Source organism: Podarcis gaigeae (assembly GCF_964106915.1).
Source record: "Podarcis gaigeae genome assembly, chromosome: Z".
NCBI classification, from domain to species: Eukaryota; Metazoa; Chordata; class Lepidosauria; order Squamata; family Lacertidae; genus Podarcis; species Podarcis gaigeae.
In genome coordinates this window covers 13,599,324-13,617,840 of record NC_139691.1, presented here as the reverse complement: position 1 = coordinate 13,617,840, position 18,517 = coordinate 13,599,324, and the positions used below count along the sequence as shown (strand labels likewise).

Genomic DNA, 18,517 nt, shown 5'->3' with positions numbered 1-18,517 from the left:
TCGCGGAGCGCCACAGCCAATGATGCCTTTCCATTCCATCCCGGAGAGCGGGTCGCTCTAGCCTGCCTGGGAGCTCTATGGTTATGCGGAGCCAGACCTTCCGGGTTGCTGGCCGGCGACGTGGAGCATGGTGGGATCGAGCCTCTGGCGTTGGCGTCTGAACTAGAGGTGCAGGTGAAGAAAAGAGCGGGTTGCTGCTGCGCACGCGCGGGAGAGCCGCGGGGGGAAAGGTGTACTTGCAAGATGCTGCGGCGGAAACCGACGCGGCTTGAACTGAAGCTGGACGACATCGAGGAGTTCGACGGCGCCCGCAAGGAACTCGAGGTGGGTGGGTGAGCGGTTGGTTGGTTGCGGGACGGCGAGGCGCTCCTTGCCCACCTTTCTTCGGTGGTGGTGTTGTTGTTTGCGCACTCTGCACATGCTTTGTTAGTCATTTAGTCGTGTCCGCCTCTTCGTGACCCCTTGGACCAGAGCACGCCAGGCCCTCCTGTCTTCCACTGCCTCCCGCAGTTTGGTCAGACTCATGCTGGTAGCTTCGAGAACCCTGTCCAACCATCTCGTCCTCTGTCATCCCCTTCTCCTTGTGCCCTCCATCTTTCCCAACATCAGGGTCTTTTCCAGGGAGTCTTCTCTTCTCATGAGGTGGCCAAAGTACTGGAGCCTCAGCTTCACGATCTGTCCTTCCAGTGAGCACTCAGGGCTGATTTCCTTCAGAATGGATACGTTTGATCTTGCAGTCCATGGGACTCTCAAGCGTCTCCTCCAGCACCATAATTCAAAAGCATCAATTCTTTGGTGATCAGCCTTCTTTATGGTCCAGCTCTCACTTCCATACATCACTACTGGGAAAACCATAGCTTTAACTATACGGACCTTTGTTGGCAAGGTGATGTCTTAGAGATTCTCTTGTCCTTGCTCTCTCTTTTCTTTTTTAAAAAGCTGTCTCTTCACAAGGGGAGTAGCCATCCTGTTTGTTATTGAGCTGCCCTGCCCAGGCTGCTCTATCCCACTCAGGAGGGTACTTAGTATAGTAAACAGGCGGTGGGGTTGGATGCAATTCCCCCCTCCTACTGTTCTTACTTGGGTGGAACTTGCAGAACCAAGCTTATAAAATTATTCACAGTATGGAGAAAGAACACTGGCTCCTCAGGGCTGCTATTTGCTTGTTTTAATATAAGGTTGTTGGCTGGGGAAAGGTCGCAGCTCAGTGGCAAAGGGTTTTCTTTGCATTGAGCAGGTCACAGGTTCAATTGTGAGTACTGTATCCCCAGGTAAGTCTGGAAGAGCCTTCCTGCCTGAAACTGTGGAGAAGTGCTGCCAAACAGGGTGGATAATACTGAGCTAAGTGGATCCAATGGTCTGACTCGGTAAAAGGCAGCTTCCTGTGTTCTATGTTAGATGATGATAAGCTCAACTGTAAAGCATTTCCTTTGCATGCAGAAGCTCCCAAGTTCAGTCTCCCAGGTAGGGCTGGGAGACTCCCTGCCTGAAATCCTGCAATATTGTTGTTAGAGTAGACAATACTGAGCAAGATGAAACAATGGTCCAATTTGGTATAAAACTGCTACCTGTATCCCTGTGCAATAAGGTGTGTTTGTGCGTGCACAGTAGCAGATCTAAATGCCAAATGATTCTTTTTTTTAAAGAAAATTTTATTAAAGTTTCACATATAATAAATGCCAAATGATTCTTGAGGTTGCCTTCATGTTAGCCCCCTGCACTCACAAGTAAAGGTCTTTGGCCCCTTTCTGTGGCAGAACCTTTTGACAGCTTGCAGTGTCTTAAATCTGAAAGCAAAGAATCTGATACATTGCAGCTATATTTGAAAAAGAAAACATGTCATGGGTGGAGGAGGCACATATGTGATTGTCCTGGAGTAGTATTCTTTAATCATGCTTCCCATTTGTTTCCACAGAGTCGTAGGAAGCGTGAGGAGGTGGATGTGGTGGGAGGCAGCGATGGTGAGGGTGCGCTGGGACTCAGCACTGATCATAAGAGCCGGGAGCAGATGATACATGACCGGATCGGCTACAAACCCCAGCCCAAACCAAACAACCGTTCATCTCAGTTTGGGAACTTTGAGTTCTAGAGCCCAAAGGGTGGACAGTGGCAGTGCCTGGTTCCTGTGAGCTTCGGAAGAAAGCAGGAATTTGTTTCAGAAGCCCAACAAACTCTGTTTAGAAATAGCAGAAGAGACTGAGCTTCTCTCCTCTAGGTTTTAAATGGGAGTTCCTCCTCCAAGCAGAGCAAGTCTTGCTTTCCCTACAAAGATGGGATCTCTTACTTGATGGTTTCTTTTGTGCAACCTTGCTAGGCTGCCGTGCTTAATAAAATGTTTGTTTTTAACTTTGCATGCTTCATTGTATAAACATAGATGGGCATTTTTACTTGTGAAAGAGACCTTGAGCCTTGCTGACGGGTGCCGTAACAGAAGTGAAATTGAGCAATTTTTATTTTTTTACTTTGAGGTGGTTTTAGAGTGGGTTTATTTACAACTGAGAGGCCCTAGATTATTAGCGGAAGAGCACAGACTGGATATGCAGAAGGTCACCAGGCTGAACTGCTGACATTGCCAGTTAAAAATGCTTCTGAGTTGCCAGCTTAGGAAATGACCATTTCCTGCCTGTATCCCTGGAGTAGACAAGGAGTGCAGAAGCTGTGGTCCTCCAGACGGTACTGAATCATATCTCTCATCCTCCCTGACCACTGAAATAGGCTGGCTGACATTGATAGGAATTAGGAGTTCACCATTGTGTGGTGGACAGTGGCAGAGTTTCGCCTGCTTTAGAGTGGACTGAAGTGAGTTAGGTGGACGAAAAGTTTGACTTTGAAGCAAAATTGATTTCGGGGGCAATCACACTATATTCCTCATCTTTCTCACACAAAGATGGAGTTGACCATGGTTATGATCAATATGCTTTTATTTGCGGGGTGAAACAAGGTACCAAGATCTACTTGTTACAGAGATGCTCCAAAGGTGCAGGAGGTGTTAGTATTTGAGAATCTCCCCCTCCCCCTTTTGTCTTAGGAAGAAGGCATTCTCTCTAAAGCTGCTGCATAATGACAAATTAATCTTCCTGCAAAACAGTATGCCACAAGAGGCTGCCTTATAAGTCCATGGGTTGCAATAAAATCTGTTCCTGCCTTTTGTGCTTGAATTCTGGGTGATCCATTCATAAGCAGTAGGCTATAGCCAATGCTAGTCCTACTCAGAGTAGATCCACTGAAATTAATGGACGAGACTAACTTGGGTCCGTTAGTTTAATTGGGTTTACTGATTAGAACAAGTGATAGCTGCTAATGGTTTTCTGCAAAGAAATCTGGGAGCTGCAGTTTGTTAAGGGTGCTGAGAGTTGTTTTAGTAAACACAGCTGATTTTTGATTCTTGCCAGTAAACTGAGTAGCATAAAAATTATAGCGGGGATCAAACACTGGAGAGAAATCACAAAAATAATAATCCTAATAACATCTTTTGTCTTCAGAATTGACGGGTAAATCTCAGTCTAATTGGAGTTCAAACAAAGGGAGCAGGGAAACTTCTATTATTGTTAGTCTGGTTCTGGAGTTGGGTGGCCTAACAGTGAGGGGGGTTTCTATTAAAGCCATGTAAAAAACAACGACCTACTTGATGTTTAGAACATTTGATGTTTCTCAGTCCTCTCCCTGGATGAAAAAAGATTCAGTTACATTAAAAGGCAGCCATGGCTCCCCTCCACCCCACCCCAGTATTGGGAGCAATAGCCCTCAGCAACCTGTGTAGATGCTGGAAGGTTTATAAGAAGTAGGTGCTGAGAGAGATGGGGAGAAACAATCTCTATTCAACTACAAGAGCCCTCACAGCATCCACCAGGCTTTGGCCAACAGTCACAAGAAAGCATCACACAATTCCTTCAGGCAGCCATAACAGTCTCTGGATTGCTTGGCGTTGGCAATGCACATGTTCTTCAGCCACTCTCGGAAGAGGTCCTTGTCCTTCAGCACTAAGAACTGCCCCAGAACCACATACGCCTTGTCAAAGTTTTTGTCTTCCAGCTTCCTGCCAAGTACATCTCCAATGCCAACTAAAGTACCAAGAGACTTGTCCCCTATGGGCTCTGCCACGAAGTCCTGATGCTTCTGATTGGTGGTCATGTTGCCTAGAGCTCTGCCTGCTCTCTTGCTTCAACCACTGCTCCCGCCAAAGGGTGCTGAGAGTTGTTAGAAGACCCACTAGTCTCACAGAGCTACAATTCCCAGAGTTCCCTGGGATTGATAAACCGCTCTGGAAGCAGAAAAGGGGTTCTCAGCCCTCTTAGCAAATCAGTTCTCAGGATTCTTTGAGGGAAGCCATGACTATTTAAAACAATAGTGTTTTAAATGTGTTTTGTGAATGTGGCCAGTATATATAAGGAGGCATCATCAAAATCTATCTCCTGCACATGGTTCAAAAAATGTTTTGACACCGAAATGCATGAAAGATGCTGGCCTAAAAAAAAATAAATAAAGACACTAGCTTTGTGGTACTGCTAGGTGCTTTGAAACATTCCACACACACCCATAATTTCTATACGATACATTCTGCTTTATTAGTTACATACACAGACTGTTCATCTGTACTTATATAATGTTATCAGATGGGCAATCTCAAACTGGATTTAATGTACATCTGCCATAGAATATTTTGCTAGAAGAGAGAGACAAGTCTGAAAATACATTGAAAGGCACCATTGTTTATTGGGCACAGTGGGGTATACAGCACCAGCGACACAATTCTTTAGCAAGTAAAATGAGGCCCCAACTGCACCATATGTTTAAAGCAATATCGCATTGCTTTAAGCAGTCATGATTTACCCAAAGAATCTTGGGAACTTCAATTTGTTATGGGTGCTGCAGTTGTTAGGAAACCCCTAGTCCTCTGATAGCTACAATTCCCTGAGTGGTTTAACAGTCAATCCTTTTAGCATGGGAACTTTGGGAGTTGTTACTCTGTGAGGTGAAAAGGGGGGATCTCCTAGCAACTCTCAGTACCCTAAACTGAGGTTCACAGGATTTTTTGAGAAGCCATGACTGTTCAAAGGGGGCAACTGGCAAGTTGAAGGCTCGGAGGTGGGAGGAAGCTGGAGGCCTCAAGTACACCCATGAAAAGCCTTTTTTGCAACTTCTCATGAGAACATTGCGGATCATCACTCTTGGAGCTACCACACTTCCACCAAAGGCACCCCACTCATAGAACATGCCAAGCAGTACTTGCCTGGGCAGAAATGGGTTTGTGGACCGATGGCAGGAAGCAAGTAGAGAAACAGAAGCAGGCAGAAGAAAAAGGCTGGAATGTAGCTGCCGCCAAGCACATATTGCTGAAATCACATGTTAAATGCACATAAGATTCAAATTGCCTGTTTTGTTTTACTTCCAGTTATACATAAGATATAAGCCAAGATTAGGCACACTAGAAGAGACTGGTTTCCTCCCATCTATATAAAATGAAAGTTTAGGTCTCCTAAAGCTGGGAGCACACTGATACTACCATTAGGGCAGAGGTGGGGAAATCTGTGGCCTTGCAGATGTTGGGACTCCAGCTCCCATCAGCCCTAACCAGCACAGCCCCTGGTCAGAAATGATGGGAACTTTTGTGCAGCAGTACCTGGTGGGCCCAAAGGTTTCCCATCCCTGTACTCTAGTATGAGCATCTTGCCTGTAAAGAGATGATTCAGAGGTTGGACGCTGCTTACACATAGCTCAGTTACCTACCATCTACTATAGACTTTCACCTTTTCAAATGACTTAGTGTATAGTGAAATGTTAAAAACACATAAAACACAACATAGACCTGGGGAAGCCATTTGACTGTGACATTTAAACTAGGACACAGTTTGTTTGCTTCATGCTAAAGACAGACTGCATGCAGAAATTCTGTAATAACCTTACATCTCACTTTATAAAGTTACTAACTTTACTTACACAGTATTATTCATTTGGGGCATGTAGTGATCTTGGATGAAAAGAACCACCCACACTCAAAGCAATTTACAAAAAAAAAAAAAGACCACTTGAAGCAAATGGCTATCTAAATTCTACTCTTTTGTTGCCTCCAAAGTCAATTTTTGCAGAAGTCTAAAGCAGAAAAGTGGGTATCATTTTTATATGCAGGGACTGAAAGCCCAGCCTGCTCAAGAAGGGTTGCACATGCCTTCTAAAGAAATTATGCCAAAGAAATCAGTCCAAAATATTTCCCCTACTGGTAATGGAGGTATAGACCTTCAGTCTTAAGTTTTCCCCTACAGAGGAGCTGTTTCATTTCAATTAGGACCATGAATGTGGTTGCAGGGAAGAGTTTAGGCAATTTATTTAAATAAAGCCTCTCTTATTATATGCTAAGCAACATAACAACATATTGAATGATCAAGAGTTAAATGATACACTGCTTTCATTTTTAGCTTCCAATAAACTAGCCCAAAGGGCTTCTGTAGACAGGGGTAGCCAAATGGTGACCCTCTGTGGATGTTGTGAAATCCCAACAGCCCTAGCCAGCATGGCCAATGACCAGGGATGCTGGCAGCTGTAGTTCCAACAAGAAGTATGTATAGGGACCCTCATCTGCTACGCAATGCTTTACTACATCAATGGCAACAGATTCAAGACATACCCAAAACAATGAACATCTAAATTAGTTTATGGAATTCACTGACACAGGATTTGGCAATGACCACTGGTTTGATGCCTTTAAAGGGAGATTGGTCAAATTTATAGCCAATAAAGTAATTGGTGGCTGTTAGCTTGATAACCTCTAGATAAAGGTAAAGGGACCCCTGACCATTAAGTCCAGTTGCGGACGACTCTGGAGTTGCAGCACTCATCTCATTTTACTGGCCAAGGGAGCCAGCGTTTGTCCGCAGACAGCTTCTGGGTCCTGTGGCCAGCATGAGGAACCAGAGCAGCACATGGAAATGCCATTTACCTTCCAACCGGAGCAGTACCTATTTATCTACTTGCACTTTGATATGCTTTCAAACTGCTAAGTTGGTAGGAGCAGGGACCAAGCAATGGGAGTTCACGCCGTTGTGGGGATTTGAACTGCCGACCTTCTGATCAGCAAGCCCTAGGCTCTGTGGTTTAGACCACAGCGCTACCCACATCCCTAACCTACAGAGGTAGAAATGCCTAGGTGAATACCTGCTGCAGGGGAATGAGGTAGTGAGAGGAGCCTGTTTGCTACATACCTTTTAATGGAGGACAAACTAATGTTGGTTAAAGTCCTATTCTGCTTCTGTGTCAATTATTTCAGTTTGATGCTGTTTGGCACTTTCAGCTACACCTATGGCCTTCCAGAAGTTCCTGAACTACAACGCCCATCAGCCTCAGCAAGCATGGTCAACAGCCGGGAATGATGGGAGTTGTAGTTCAGCAACATCTGGAGGGCCAAAGGTACTCTACATCAAACTTAAACTATTTTTTGTTGTATTGAAGGGTAAACTGGCCCAGTCCCTCATGAGATGTTTTTCTTGCAGACTTCCTTGTTCCTTGTGAATAAACCCACCGAGGCCCTACTGGCTGTGTATTAATCAACACAGAAAAAAGAGTTACATCCTTCATTGGCTCTAGTTGTATTTGTGTGGTCTGCTACAAGGCAGCTTTTGAATCTGTATATTAAGGGTCATCAAGTGAGCAGTGGCATGCAACATACGCCACTGATTCCCCAACTGCAGCCTCCAGGTTGTCCTTCCTACCTAAGAAAGTAGCCTCTTGCATGACATTAAAACAGATAATTGGTTCTTCACATTTGTTCCTTTTGGGGAAGGTAGGTATGCCCTGAATGACATCAACAGAGCCCTGTAACCCTTCCAGGAAAGATTTCTTACATTGTACTGCTGATGGGCTTAGGGCAGGTGTGGGGGAACCTTTGGCCCTCCAGATGTCTTGAAATACAACTCCCATCAGTCCAGGCAACGAGCATTGCTAACAGCTAACAGCCAGAGATGAGAGATGTAGTTCAGCAACATCTGGCAGGCCAAAGTTTCTCCACACCTGACTTTGGGGCAGACACACAGCTCTATTGGTTGCTGAATTCTTTGTTTGCTCCAGGACTGATCAAAACACAAGGGGGACAACTCTACAATTCTATGATTCTATGACATAGTGGACTTTTTGGGATGGGGTTGTGGTATTTCTAATGGGATTTTTGGGTATATAAAGCAGTTCACAATTATAAAATTTCATTTTGGATAGCCCTGTGCTAATAGTGTAAGGTACCACTTTTCCAGAAAACAACACTCAGGTGGTCTTCACCATCTTTCTTAAATAAATTAGGTTATGTCCTAAACCTACATTAGAAAAGAAGTGCAAGAAAGGCAAAAGTCACAGGGTTGCTTTGAAATATATATATATATATATATATATTTTCAGCATCCTGAGACATGCACTATTATTTTGGGGCTAGATCTAGAACATACCAGGAATCACCGGCACAACCTGCACTTTCTTCTGGGATAATGTTACTTCAGGGAAAACCAGTAGCGTTCTTAGGAGGGAAACTAAGTTTCTTGTGATGATTTAGACAGTCAAGGACATTGATCCCTAGCTAGCTTGCTGCTTGAAACTGCAAACTGAGATGCCTACCTGTAAATGAATTAACACAGGTGTGGGGAACCTTTGGCCCTTCAGTTGCTGCTAAACTCTAACACCCATCAGCCAATGGCTAGGGAGGATGATGAAAGTTGTAGTTCAGTATCTTCTGGAGTGGGTAATAGGTTTGTGTGTGCTCCCTGGCAACTCCTGTGCTGGTCTTTATCTTAAAGGGGCTGGGAAATAGACAAAAGCCATTGCAGAAATGTACCAGGAGGCGAGAAACCCACCCACCACTCCTTACTCAAAAAAGAACAACAGATAGATCACTGGAGCAGAAACTGCCTAAAGATTTCCCAACTCCAGCCAGGTCTGAGGGAGTTCCAATCTTGTGGATCAATATGCAAACCGTTTGTATAAGACAGACACTCTTCCTACCCAAAAGTGGAAACGAAGCCAGTGTTTTGTTCCATCAGTTTATTTAAAATAGAACTTGCTACTTTGAAAACTGGTTTCATTTGCATTCATTTTTGCACATCCCATCGTTAAATCAGCAGGTCCCAGTTGCACATGAGCTATGTGTTGTTCTTAGCAGTTGGCCTATTACCCTTGGCTGATGTGTAGAGGCCCACTGCTGTTCTGAAAAGCAGGTGCTGCAGCAGTTCCTGGACCAGAGGCAACAGGCTGCCCAAAACCAGGGGGGCATAAACTGCTTGGCTTGGGGGTTTGGGAGAAGAGCACAATACTAGACTCAAACATTGAGGAGACAGGTGATCAAGAGCCTCCAAGCAATAGGCACAGGCCTCTATTATATTACCAGAAAGAAGTACTGGCACAATGACTGAAGCTCTCTGTACATTTCTGCTACCACTGATTTGAGTAAAAAATAACAATAGAGCATATGCTACTTAAAAGTATTATTAAAAGAACGTGGAATAATTTTCCTGTCAGCTTGCCAGCTACTTTCAATCATGGTACAGTCTAAAAACAAAAAAGTACAATCAAGCACACTAATTGTATCTAGCATATAAAGCCAACCATCCTAAGCAGGCTATCTTAGCTGGCGATCAGCACTCTTTCCACCAGTCAGGAGCATAGCTGTCAACTTTCAGATTTGAAAATACGGGATCAGCAGCCTCACCTGTCCCGGGGACAGTCTACGGGATATCTAACAATCCGGAATAGCAGTGGGAAGTGGCACTGGAATAAGGGAATTTCCCGCAAAAAAGGGGAAGGTTGACAGCTATGGTCAGGAGCCCATGTTTATTGGGAAGGAGGGGGAAATGGGGGAGGAGGGAGTGAGAGGCACAGGTTTCATCCCCAGAGAGTTGGGGGGGGGGAGCATCACATGGGATGTTCTTGGCCTGGTTTCCAGTAAGACTGGGGCTGCACCTGGTCCCTGCCAGAGGCTGTAGGGAAAGGCCTGGATCCGTTGCCTGGTGTTAATGGCAATGCTCCGTGATATCCACCACCACAGCCTTCTTCCAGCTGAAGAGGAAGTAGCCCGTCCCAGCGCCTGCTGCCACGGCAATGCAGAGGTAGCCATTGTAGGTCATGAAGATAAGCATAAGGAAGTAGCTGACCACCACCTGGACGATGTGCAGTGCAGTCTGGAAAAGGTGAGGGAAGCTCAGCATCTGTTGCCTGACCAATTAGAAAGAAAAAGAGAGAGAGAAAGGAAACATTCAGTACATGCTGGGTGGATGGGCAAGGACTGACTACGAATGGCAGACTTTGGAGCCAGAAAGGGTTAAGATCTATAAATGACCTACGAACTGAAGCAACAAGGTGTAATAAGAAAGAATTAAATTGACACTTATCACACATCTAGCATAGAATGGCTCCCGGCCCCCCTGCTAGAGAAGGAGCAGCCCACTTTAGTTCCTGACACAACAAGGCTGAAACCAGCAGGGTGGAAGTTCAGCAGGAATAAATGTGAAGTCCTGCATTTAGGGAAACACACAAAATATGGTTGCAAGCATAGCATGTGGGAGACTGATGTGGCTGCAGCATACGTGAAAAGGATCTAGGTAACTTGGTGGATCACAAGCTAAACTTGAAGGGTGGTATAGAAATAACCACAACAACACTAGAGTAACACAATCTTAGGCTGCAAAGCATCCAGAACATGAAAAATAACAGCTCATTCTATTCTGCATTGGTCAAGCCTTGTTCTGGGTTCCACATTTTAAGACACACATTGACAAACTGGAGCATGCCCAGAGGAGGGCAGCCAGGATGGTAAGGTGTCTAGAAACCAAGCCTTATGAGGAATGGTTGAAAGAACTGGGAATGTTCAGCCTAAATGTGAGAAGATTAAGGAGGGGCATCATAGCCAACTTCAAATATCTGAAGTGCTGTCACACAAAAGATGGAGTGGGCTTGATTCCTATTGCGCCAGAGGACAGGATGAGAACAAGAGTGGATTGGGAAACAGAGTGTAAGACTTGAGTTTGGGAGACCAGGGGTTCAAATCCTCACTTAGTCACAAAGCTAACTAGGTGACCTTGGGTCAGTCCCTGTCTCTCAGGGTTGTTGTGGGGAGGGAGAAGACCATGTATGCCAAACCTTGAGCTCTTTGGAAGAAAAGGCAAGAAATAAATGTAGCAAACAAGAATTAGTGGGCAAGAAGCAGGTTTTGGGGTAAACATTTGAGAGGGGTTGTATCCAATTAGGTTATACCCAAAGGAGACCCACTGAAATCAATGAGCCTAAGTTAGATGCGTCCATCAGTTTCAACGGGTGCTCTAAGTCGGACGGCTAACATTGGATATAACCTGGTGGTGGACTTTTCTTTGTGGAAGGTATTTAAAACCATCTGCCATGGATGCTGAAGCTGCAACCTGCACCGTGGATCCTGCTCTCTTTCATCTCTGATTCTACAGCAGCCTCCCCCAACCTGGTATTCTCTACAGATAATTTTGGACTCCTGACTCCCGTCAGACCCAGGCAGCACAACCCCACGTGGTCAGGGCTGATGGAAGATGTAGTCCAAAGCATATGGAGGGCACCAGGCTGAGAAAAGTTGCTTTGTGAGATACCACAAGTACTGTGAGTTAGGTCAGAAAGGACCATGAACTGGCTATGCCCCAGTTGGGTTTCCCATGTTAAAGTCCCCTGTAGATAGAAAGAGTGTGCGTACCCAACTGTTTTGTGTGTTTCCATCAAGACTGTGCCATTTGGTCCAGGAACTGGCATGGAGTTGTAGCGGATGCTGACTTGCGACTTCCGGAGGAGGCTCTCTCGGGCAATCTTCAGGCCTTCGTAGAACATGGCCAGGAGGAAAATGGCCACAAATGCACCAGCCATTTCTAGCAGAGTGAGAAGGAGGAAAGTTCCTGGATCTATTCCATGCTGGGATATCAGCACTCCAGTTAAGGCAGGTAAAGCACTCAAGTGACACTACAATCTGATTGGCTGAGGTTGTTACTCAGCAACATTGATTCCAGCATTAAGTTATTCAGAAGGACCACATGTGATAAACCACTGAGCTATGGCCCACCCCCATTGTTAACATTTCCAAGGAGGTCTGGATAATGGAACAAGTCTTGAAGTTGATCTACCACACATAAATCAGTAAATCTAACAGTTCCCAAACTCTCTCCCCCATCTCCCCTGCCTAAGAACCACTTGAAAATTGCTGAGGGTCTTAGCAGATTATTTGATGTTTTTTCCTGCCTGTTGCTGTACTGTATTCAGTCCAACATCCCCCACTCCTCCACCAGACTGTGGTTTGTGCAACAGATACTTTGATCCATCTTAGTGGCACCTAGTAAATCACTCACTCACCTCCAGCAGTGTTGATGACAAGCCCGGAAAACAGCAAAGGCACATTGTTATAACTAAAGTGGAAGGTCATATCCTGCACAAGAAACAAGGAGTCCATTTAATGCCACAATGGAGCTTTGTGAGTGGCAGGGTCTTTGGGCATCACAGTTTCAAACAGGTTGCATGGGACTAGAACCACAGAGAGTGCAAATTCATTGAAGTGGCACCCTACTCACCCAGCCCCACCCCACTGCCTCTCTCTTTACCAGCATGATCCAAGGGTAGTGAATGTGTGCATGTGAGAAAAGAGAGTGGTCAACATTTGCTCTCTCCAGTCACCATTTGCAGTCAGCAGCTGAATTCCCACTTCATGAGATGGAAGGAGGCTCATCTCAGAAACACTTGCAGTTCCACTAAGGTTTGAAGACCCTCTGAAATTACCGGTACCTGTCAATCATTCAACATCACCCTGTTGTCAGGTGACCCAACTTCAAAGCTGACTTTTGTGTGGCTTGCTGCAAGCGCCAATCAGCAAGCCCTGCTTCAGACAGGGATCACCTTCACCATAAAGTCACTGATCAGGATGCCACAGGGCTTGCTGTTGGTGTTGATCAGCACCTTGCTTAAAGTTTGGTGGGGCCACAAACAGGCCATGTGACTGGGAGTTGGCACCTACAGAGTTGAAGAGTCCAAGTGGGATGTGCGTGCTGTTGCTTCTCTCTGTCTTTCTGGATCTGGACAGATTTTTAGTAGATCTGGTGACGTTGCTGATATACCCTACCATTCAGAAAGCAGGAGTCAAATCCTATTTCTGCAAGGTTCAGGTGCACAAGCAGGACACCTCTGCCTGCCCTACACCTGACATCCAATGTGGAGGCCTGGCAGACCAAATTTGTCACACAGCTTCTGCACCAGAGGTATCGCTTGAGCTCTACTCACCATCATCATCATCATCCCTCCATCATGTATATGCCCCGATGTTGTCATGGCATGATGGTGTGCATGAGGATCTGGGGTGGGCGTTGTTGAGCTATTCATATCATGGCCCATGTGCGCCATGTGATGGTTGGACATTTTGACCCCCAAGGAAATAGAGGGCAGGGGATGCTGTAGAAGCCTGGAAGACACACACAAAATAGAAGAAATTAAGAAGAAAGTACCTCTAGAGGAAGTGGCATGCCTGTAGCTAATCCTTAGACCAAGCCTATGGATATTATACATAAACACTGGAATGTTTATTACTCTTTTAGTTTTTTTCAGAAAATCAAGTTTCCAGACCTCATAAGGATATGGAAATCAGTTCTGGAAGATTGCACAATGCAAGAACAGCTAACATGTATATACAGAAGTGCATTCATTAAAAGTGCTTTTTATTTATATTCCATCATTTCCCCCCTCTGCTCCACTGTATCTCACAACCACTCTGAGGTTAGGCTGAAAGCTGGTGAGTGGCCCAAAGTCACCTGCAGCAGTAGTCTTCAACCTTTACAGACCTGGGACCCAACTTTAACTCAAGCATACATTTGGGGACCCAGTTCTTTTTCTCCCCCCTCCCCCATATGGTGATGCTGCTACAGCCTACTTTAGATCAGGCCATGAACCAGTAGTGGCTCGGTTCAGGGGTGGCTCGTGGGTCGGTTAAACGACCCCCATGGGCCTTAGGTTGCCGACCCCTGACCAATACTATAATGGACAGAGCAGTACAAGGCTATCCCATTCAGCTCTCCCAGCTGTGAAGGGCAACGAGCCCATGGAAGAGTCCCTTAGCAGCTTGGCAGAAGGATCTGGCATTTAAGAACTGGAGAAGGAAGGGGTGCCGGAGGGTACATAAAAGCATGTAGCAGGCCAGGAACTATTCCATAATAATTTCCAAGGCTGCCATAGACATAGTAGAGCAAACATGGGACTGCCCCACCAAACTCAGTCTACCCTCTGCCAGCCCCAGCCTGCCTCATTACTTACATCCAGCCCAGACTCCTCCTCTTAGTCCCAGTGTTGCCCTTGTAGAACTCAGCAGGTGGGAGAACGCTGGACTAAAATTCACTCTGCCTGTCAGTGATTCAGGCTCCACCTACTGATGTTCTTCATAACATTGGCCCACCAGGCCCAATGAGCACCATCCTACACTGCACAGACACATAGAGGACCAAAGGGAACCTGGTCACCTTGTAGCCAGACCCACAATTCTATGACGCAACAGGGAGCAGGAATAAGCAAAAATGGACATGCTTTTTATCAAATATCTGCTTGGGAACTGCAGGAGCTATCCACAAACATCTACAAAGATAACTTTGTTGTCACAGGTTTAATTGTGCTACAGCCCTATTTTAAATTACATCAACTCAAAAGTCAAATGCATGGAAACTTTCCCCTCTAATTGGCAACTGGACATTTTTATGGGGAACAGATCTCTACAGTCACATTAGGTGAAGGTGTTGTCCAGCAGCAGAAAAGGACATCGGCTGCCCCCAGCCATCTAGTCCCTGTTGCCAGAGCAACAGCCTCCCCCATGTCTTCATAACTGAATGAAGCGGGAGATGGTTAAGTGCTCAGAAGGCTGGATTGAAATCTTTTTAATCTCATTGCCACAGATAATCAAATAGTCTCCGGGGAAAGAGAGAGAAAATGTGGCTGCCCAACATTCAAGGTGTAGCTGTTTCCACAGGAGGAAAAGTGGTAAGAAATCCAAGCAAGGAGATGTTTAAACGTTTACCATATAATGATCCAAGCCATATAGTAGTTTGACAGAACTAACTGTGGTTAAAAAAGTAAAATACCTAGGGGTAAACATAACAGCAAAAAATCTGAGTCTATTTAAGGATAATTATGAAAAATGTTGGTCTGAAATCAAGAGAGACTTGGACAGTTGGTCAAAATTGAAGCTTTCTTTGTTAGGCCGAATTGCTGCTATTAAGATGAATGTATTGCCAAAGATGTTGTTTTTGTTTCAAACATTGCAAATTGTGGACAAGACGGAGTGTTTCCGGAAGTGGCAGAGAGATATTTCTAAATTTGTCTGGCAGGGCAAAAAGCCCAGAATTAAGTTTAAGATATTAACTGATGCGAAAGAAAGAGGGGGCTTCGCCCTGCTAGACTTAAAACTGTACTATGAAGCCGCAGCTTTCTGCTGGCTAAAAGACTGGCTACTTCTTGAAGACACTGATGTGTTGGATTTGGAAGGTTTTAACAATGCTTTTGGCTGGCATGCATATTTATGGTATGATAAAGTTAAGATCAATAAGGCCTTTAAGAACCATATTGTCAGGAAAGCAGTATTTAATGTCTGGACAAAATACAAAGACTTATTGGAAAACAAAACTCCGAGGTGGCTGTCCCCTCTGGAAGCCAAGGCCCGAAAAAGACCCAATATGGAGGCCAAATGGCCAAAATATTGGGAAATATTAGAAAAAGACGGTGACAATTGGAAATTGCAGAGTTTGGAGAAAATGGAGGGTAAAGTGCGAGACTGGTTACATTACGCCCAGATTAAAGAAGTTTTAAAAATGACAAAAAACTAGGGTTCCAGGTGGAGAAATCGAAGTTGGAGACAGAACTGTTAGAACCAAAGACTAAGGTACTATCAAGAATGTATAACTTGCTGTTAAAATGGAATACACAAGACGAACTGGTTAAATCTGCTATGATAAAGTGGGCACAGGATATTGGGCATAACATCATGTCTGAGGACTGGGAAAGGTTGTGGACCACTGGGCTGAACTTCACTGCATGTAATGCTTTGAAGGAAAATGTAATGAAAATGATATATAGATGGTACATGACCCCAGTTAAACTTGCCAAAATATACCATTCGTCTGATAATAAATGTTGGAAATGTAAGGAAAATGAAGGAACATTCTTTCACCTCAGGTGGACCTGCCCTAAAGTGAAGGCCTTCTGGGAAATGATATATAATGAGCTGAAAAAGGTATTTAAGTTTACCTTCACCAAGAAACCAGAGGCCTTCCTCTTGGGTATTGTCGGCCAGAGGGTGTTAAAGAAGGACCGAACATTTTTTATGTATGCAACAACAGCAGCAAGGATACTCATTGCCAAGAATTGGAAGACTCAAGATCTACCCACACTGGAAGAATGGCAGATGCAGCTGATAGACTATATGCAACTGGCAGAGATGACCGGCAGAATCCGAGACCTGGGAGAAGAAAGGATGGAAGAAGATTGGAAGAAATTTAAAACTTATTTACAAAAATATTGTAATTTGATTGAATGTTAAGAAGGATGCTTGATCATAAATAATTGGCCACCACTAAACTAGATTGAAATTAGATGATAAGTGAGATGAAGGAAAAGACAAATCCTTTGGGAGAACTATCAGATTATATTTAAACGAGTGGATATAAGATTGTAAACAAGATGATAATTTGCTTGAAAAAACTTTTTAATAATGTAAGTGGGAGCAGGAGACGTGAGGAAGTCCAAACAAGTTATGAAATTTTGTGTATGATATAAGCAATGTTGTTTGTTATTTATGCTTTTCTCTTATAAAAATTCTTAATAAATATTTTTTTTAAAAAAAGCCATATAGTAGTTTGGAACTGTAAAGAAGGTACTTTACATGTACTGTAAGGAAGCTAGTAATGATTAACACTGGACACAAACTCCTGTGCCCCACTTTTCTCAGAGTCAGGAAAACTCAGCTAGATAAGGGGGATTTATGGTTTATAATGCCATGGCACTTCCAAGGAGAAACATATTTGGGGAGTGGGGCAGAAAGAGAGCCATGTCCTTTCTCAAAGGAGCTCACAGCCTAAATTTCAACAGAGAGGGAAGAAGGAAGAGTCAAGAATAACAAGGAATGAATATTATCAAACTCTACCACATGTAGGCTTTGTTTCAATTGGGGATGAGGACTTTCAGGGAATAAAGCAGAAGATTGACTCCAAGGAAAGTTATGAAGGAAGAAATGGATTGGTGGTGCCAGTGATTTTATATGTGTAAACCAGGAATGGGGAACCAGATAGTGGGCATCCCACTATCTTCCTGAGTTTTCCTCTTGAGATATGTTGTGAACTGCTCTGAGACCTCCGGGTATAGGACGGTGTATAAGTTGAATAAATAATAAAAATAATAATATGTCAGGCACCTGCCACCTGTACTTTCCAGAAACAATCGAAGACTGTTTGTTTTCATCTTTGTTTCAACAAGAGGAAAAGGTCTCTGCCTAGGTGTTCATCCTGTGTTGATTTTAAACCTATACATAGTCGTTCTACTGCTTTTAAAATGATTTAAACCGGTTTTAAGAATGTGTCCACAAATCACCTTGCAACGTTAATCCACAGATTAATAAATAAATACTTACCTGTAGCACTCTAGATGCTGTTGGACTACAGCTCTTACCATCCCTGTCTATTAAGTTGATGGGGAGTCCAATAACATCAGGAGGGCCACAGAATCCCTATGCATGGGGCAAACCAAGCAGTCTCCCAAGTAGGGCAAAAACAAGGGCGGAAGCTATGGTAAAAGGTTGGAATGTTACAGGATCCAACCCAGCTCTGAAAGACTTTCAATATGGTGATGGCAGCAGTAGTAGTACTGAGGCCCTCGGTCCCACCACCCTCACATGCATGCTTGGTACAAACGTGGGAAACGGCATCCTCGCTGTCTGCTCCCAGACTTTGGAACTTCCTCCCTAGAGAAGCTGGACTGGCTCTCTCCTTGCTGTCCTTCTGCCAGCAGGTGATGACCTTCTTGTTCCAACAGGCTCGGGGGAATTGACTGCTTTTAATGAAAGGTCTGGTGCTGTGCTGTTTTTATTGCAAATATTGATATGGTTTTAGTAGATTTTATATATGTATACATTTTTTATTTTATTGTTTAGTTGTTTTTAATTACGGTCTTTTCTATGTTTTTAACCCTTCTTGTTATTTATCTGTAAGTTGCCTTGCGTAACGTCAGGCAAAAAGGTGGGGATCAAATAAGAATATACAATAATAATAGTAAGTAACTTAAGCTGATGTGTGGCGAGAGCCTCTTTCCTGCCCCACAAACATGCCAAGGCCCACACCTTACACAGCAATACCAGATGCTCAGAGATTTTCCAGCCACTGCAAAAGGAGATCCCTGCACAACATAGCCAGTCAAGTGCAATAGCAGAGCTGCAGCCCCCAAAGCAAAGTGTGCGGTTCTTTGACAGGAAGCCAGTGGCTCAGCCTGAAAGCACCTTATTGTCTGCCGCAGGCAGGACTCCCAAGCA

The 18,517-nt window shown here is 44.4% G+C and overlaps 2 protein-coding genes and 1 pseudogene across 10 annotated transcripts in view; 1 reads left to right on the top strand and 2 right to left on the bottom strand.

Annotated features, from left to right (window-relative positions):
* Positions 1-73: 73 nt before the first annotated feature.
* CDC26 (cell division cycle 26) lies at positions 74-2,346 on the top strand. The gene is made up of 2 exons (XM_083721471.1): positions 74-324; positions 1,916-2,346. Exons 1-2 carry the CDS (start codon positions 244-246, stop codon positions 2,087-2,089), a joined length of 255 nt encoding a protein of 84 aa, XP_083577597.1. The 5' UTR covers positions 74-243; the 3' UTR covers positions 2,090-2,346.
* A 557-nt stretch (positions 2,347-2,903) lies between these two features.
* LOC310836339 (barrier-to-autointegration factor pseudogene) lies at positions 2,904-4,393 on the bottom strand (annotated as a pseudogene). The gene has a single exon. The product of its transcript is annotated as a barrier-to-autointegration factor pseudogene (transcript).
* A 147-nt stretch (positions 4,394-4,540) lies between these two features.
* Positions 4,541-18,517, bottom strand: part of SLC31A1 (solute carrier family 31 member 1) — a 66,269-nt gene continuing 52,292 nt past the window's right edge. For all 8 annotated transcript variants that reach the window (XM_083721443.1, XM_083721442.1, XM_083721448.1 and 5 more), the window contains 4 exons: positions 13,246-13,423; positions 12,328-12,400; positions 11,681-11,849; positions 4,541-10,182 (listed from right to left, as the gene is read on the bottom strand). In XM_083721443.1, coding sequence (XP_083577569.1) covers positions 9,981-10,182; positions 11,681-11,849; positions 12,328-12,400; positions 13,246-13,380 — 579 coding nt within the window. In that variant the 5' untranslated portion in view covers positions 13,381-13,423 and the 3' untranslated portion in view covers positions 4,541-9,980. The remainder of the gene's footprint in view (positions 10,183-11,680; positions 11,850-12,327; positions 12,401-13,245; positions 13,424-18,517) is intronic.

Excerpts from the sequence above, each read along its gene's own strand:
- CDC26 (XM_083721471.1), top strand. The coding sequence starts at position 244 with ATGCTGCGGCGGAAACCGACGCGGCTTGAACTGAAGCTGGACGACATC. Across the intron at positions 325-1,915 it reads GCGCCCGCAAGGAACTCGAG|AGTCGTAGGAAGCGTGAGGA; the intron begins GTGGGTGGGTGA and ends TTGTTTCCACAG.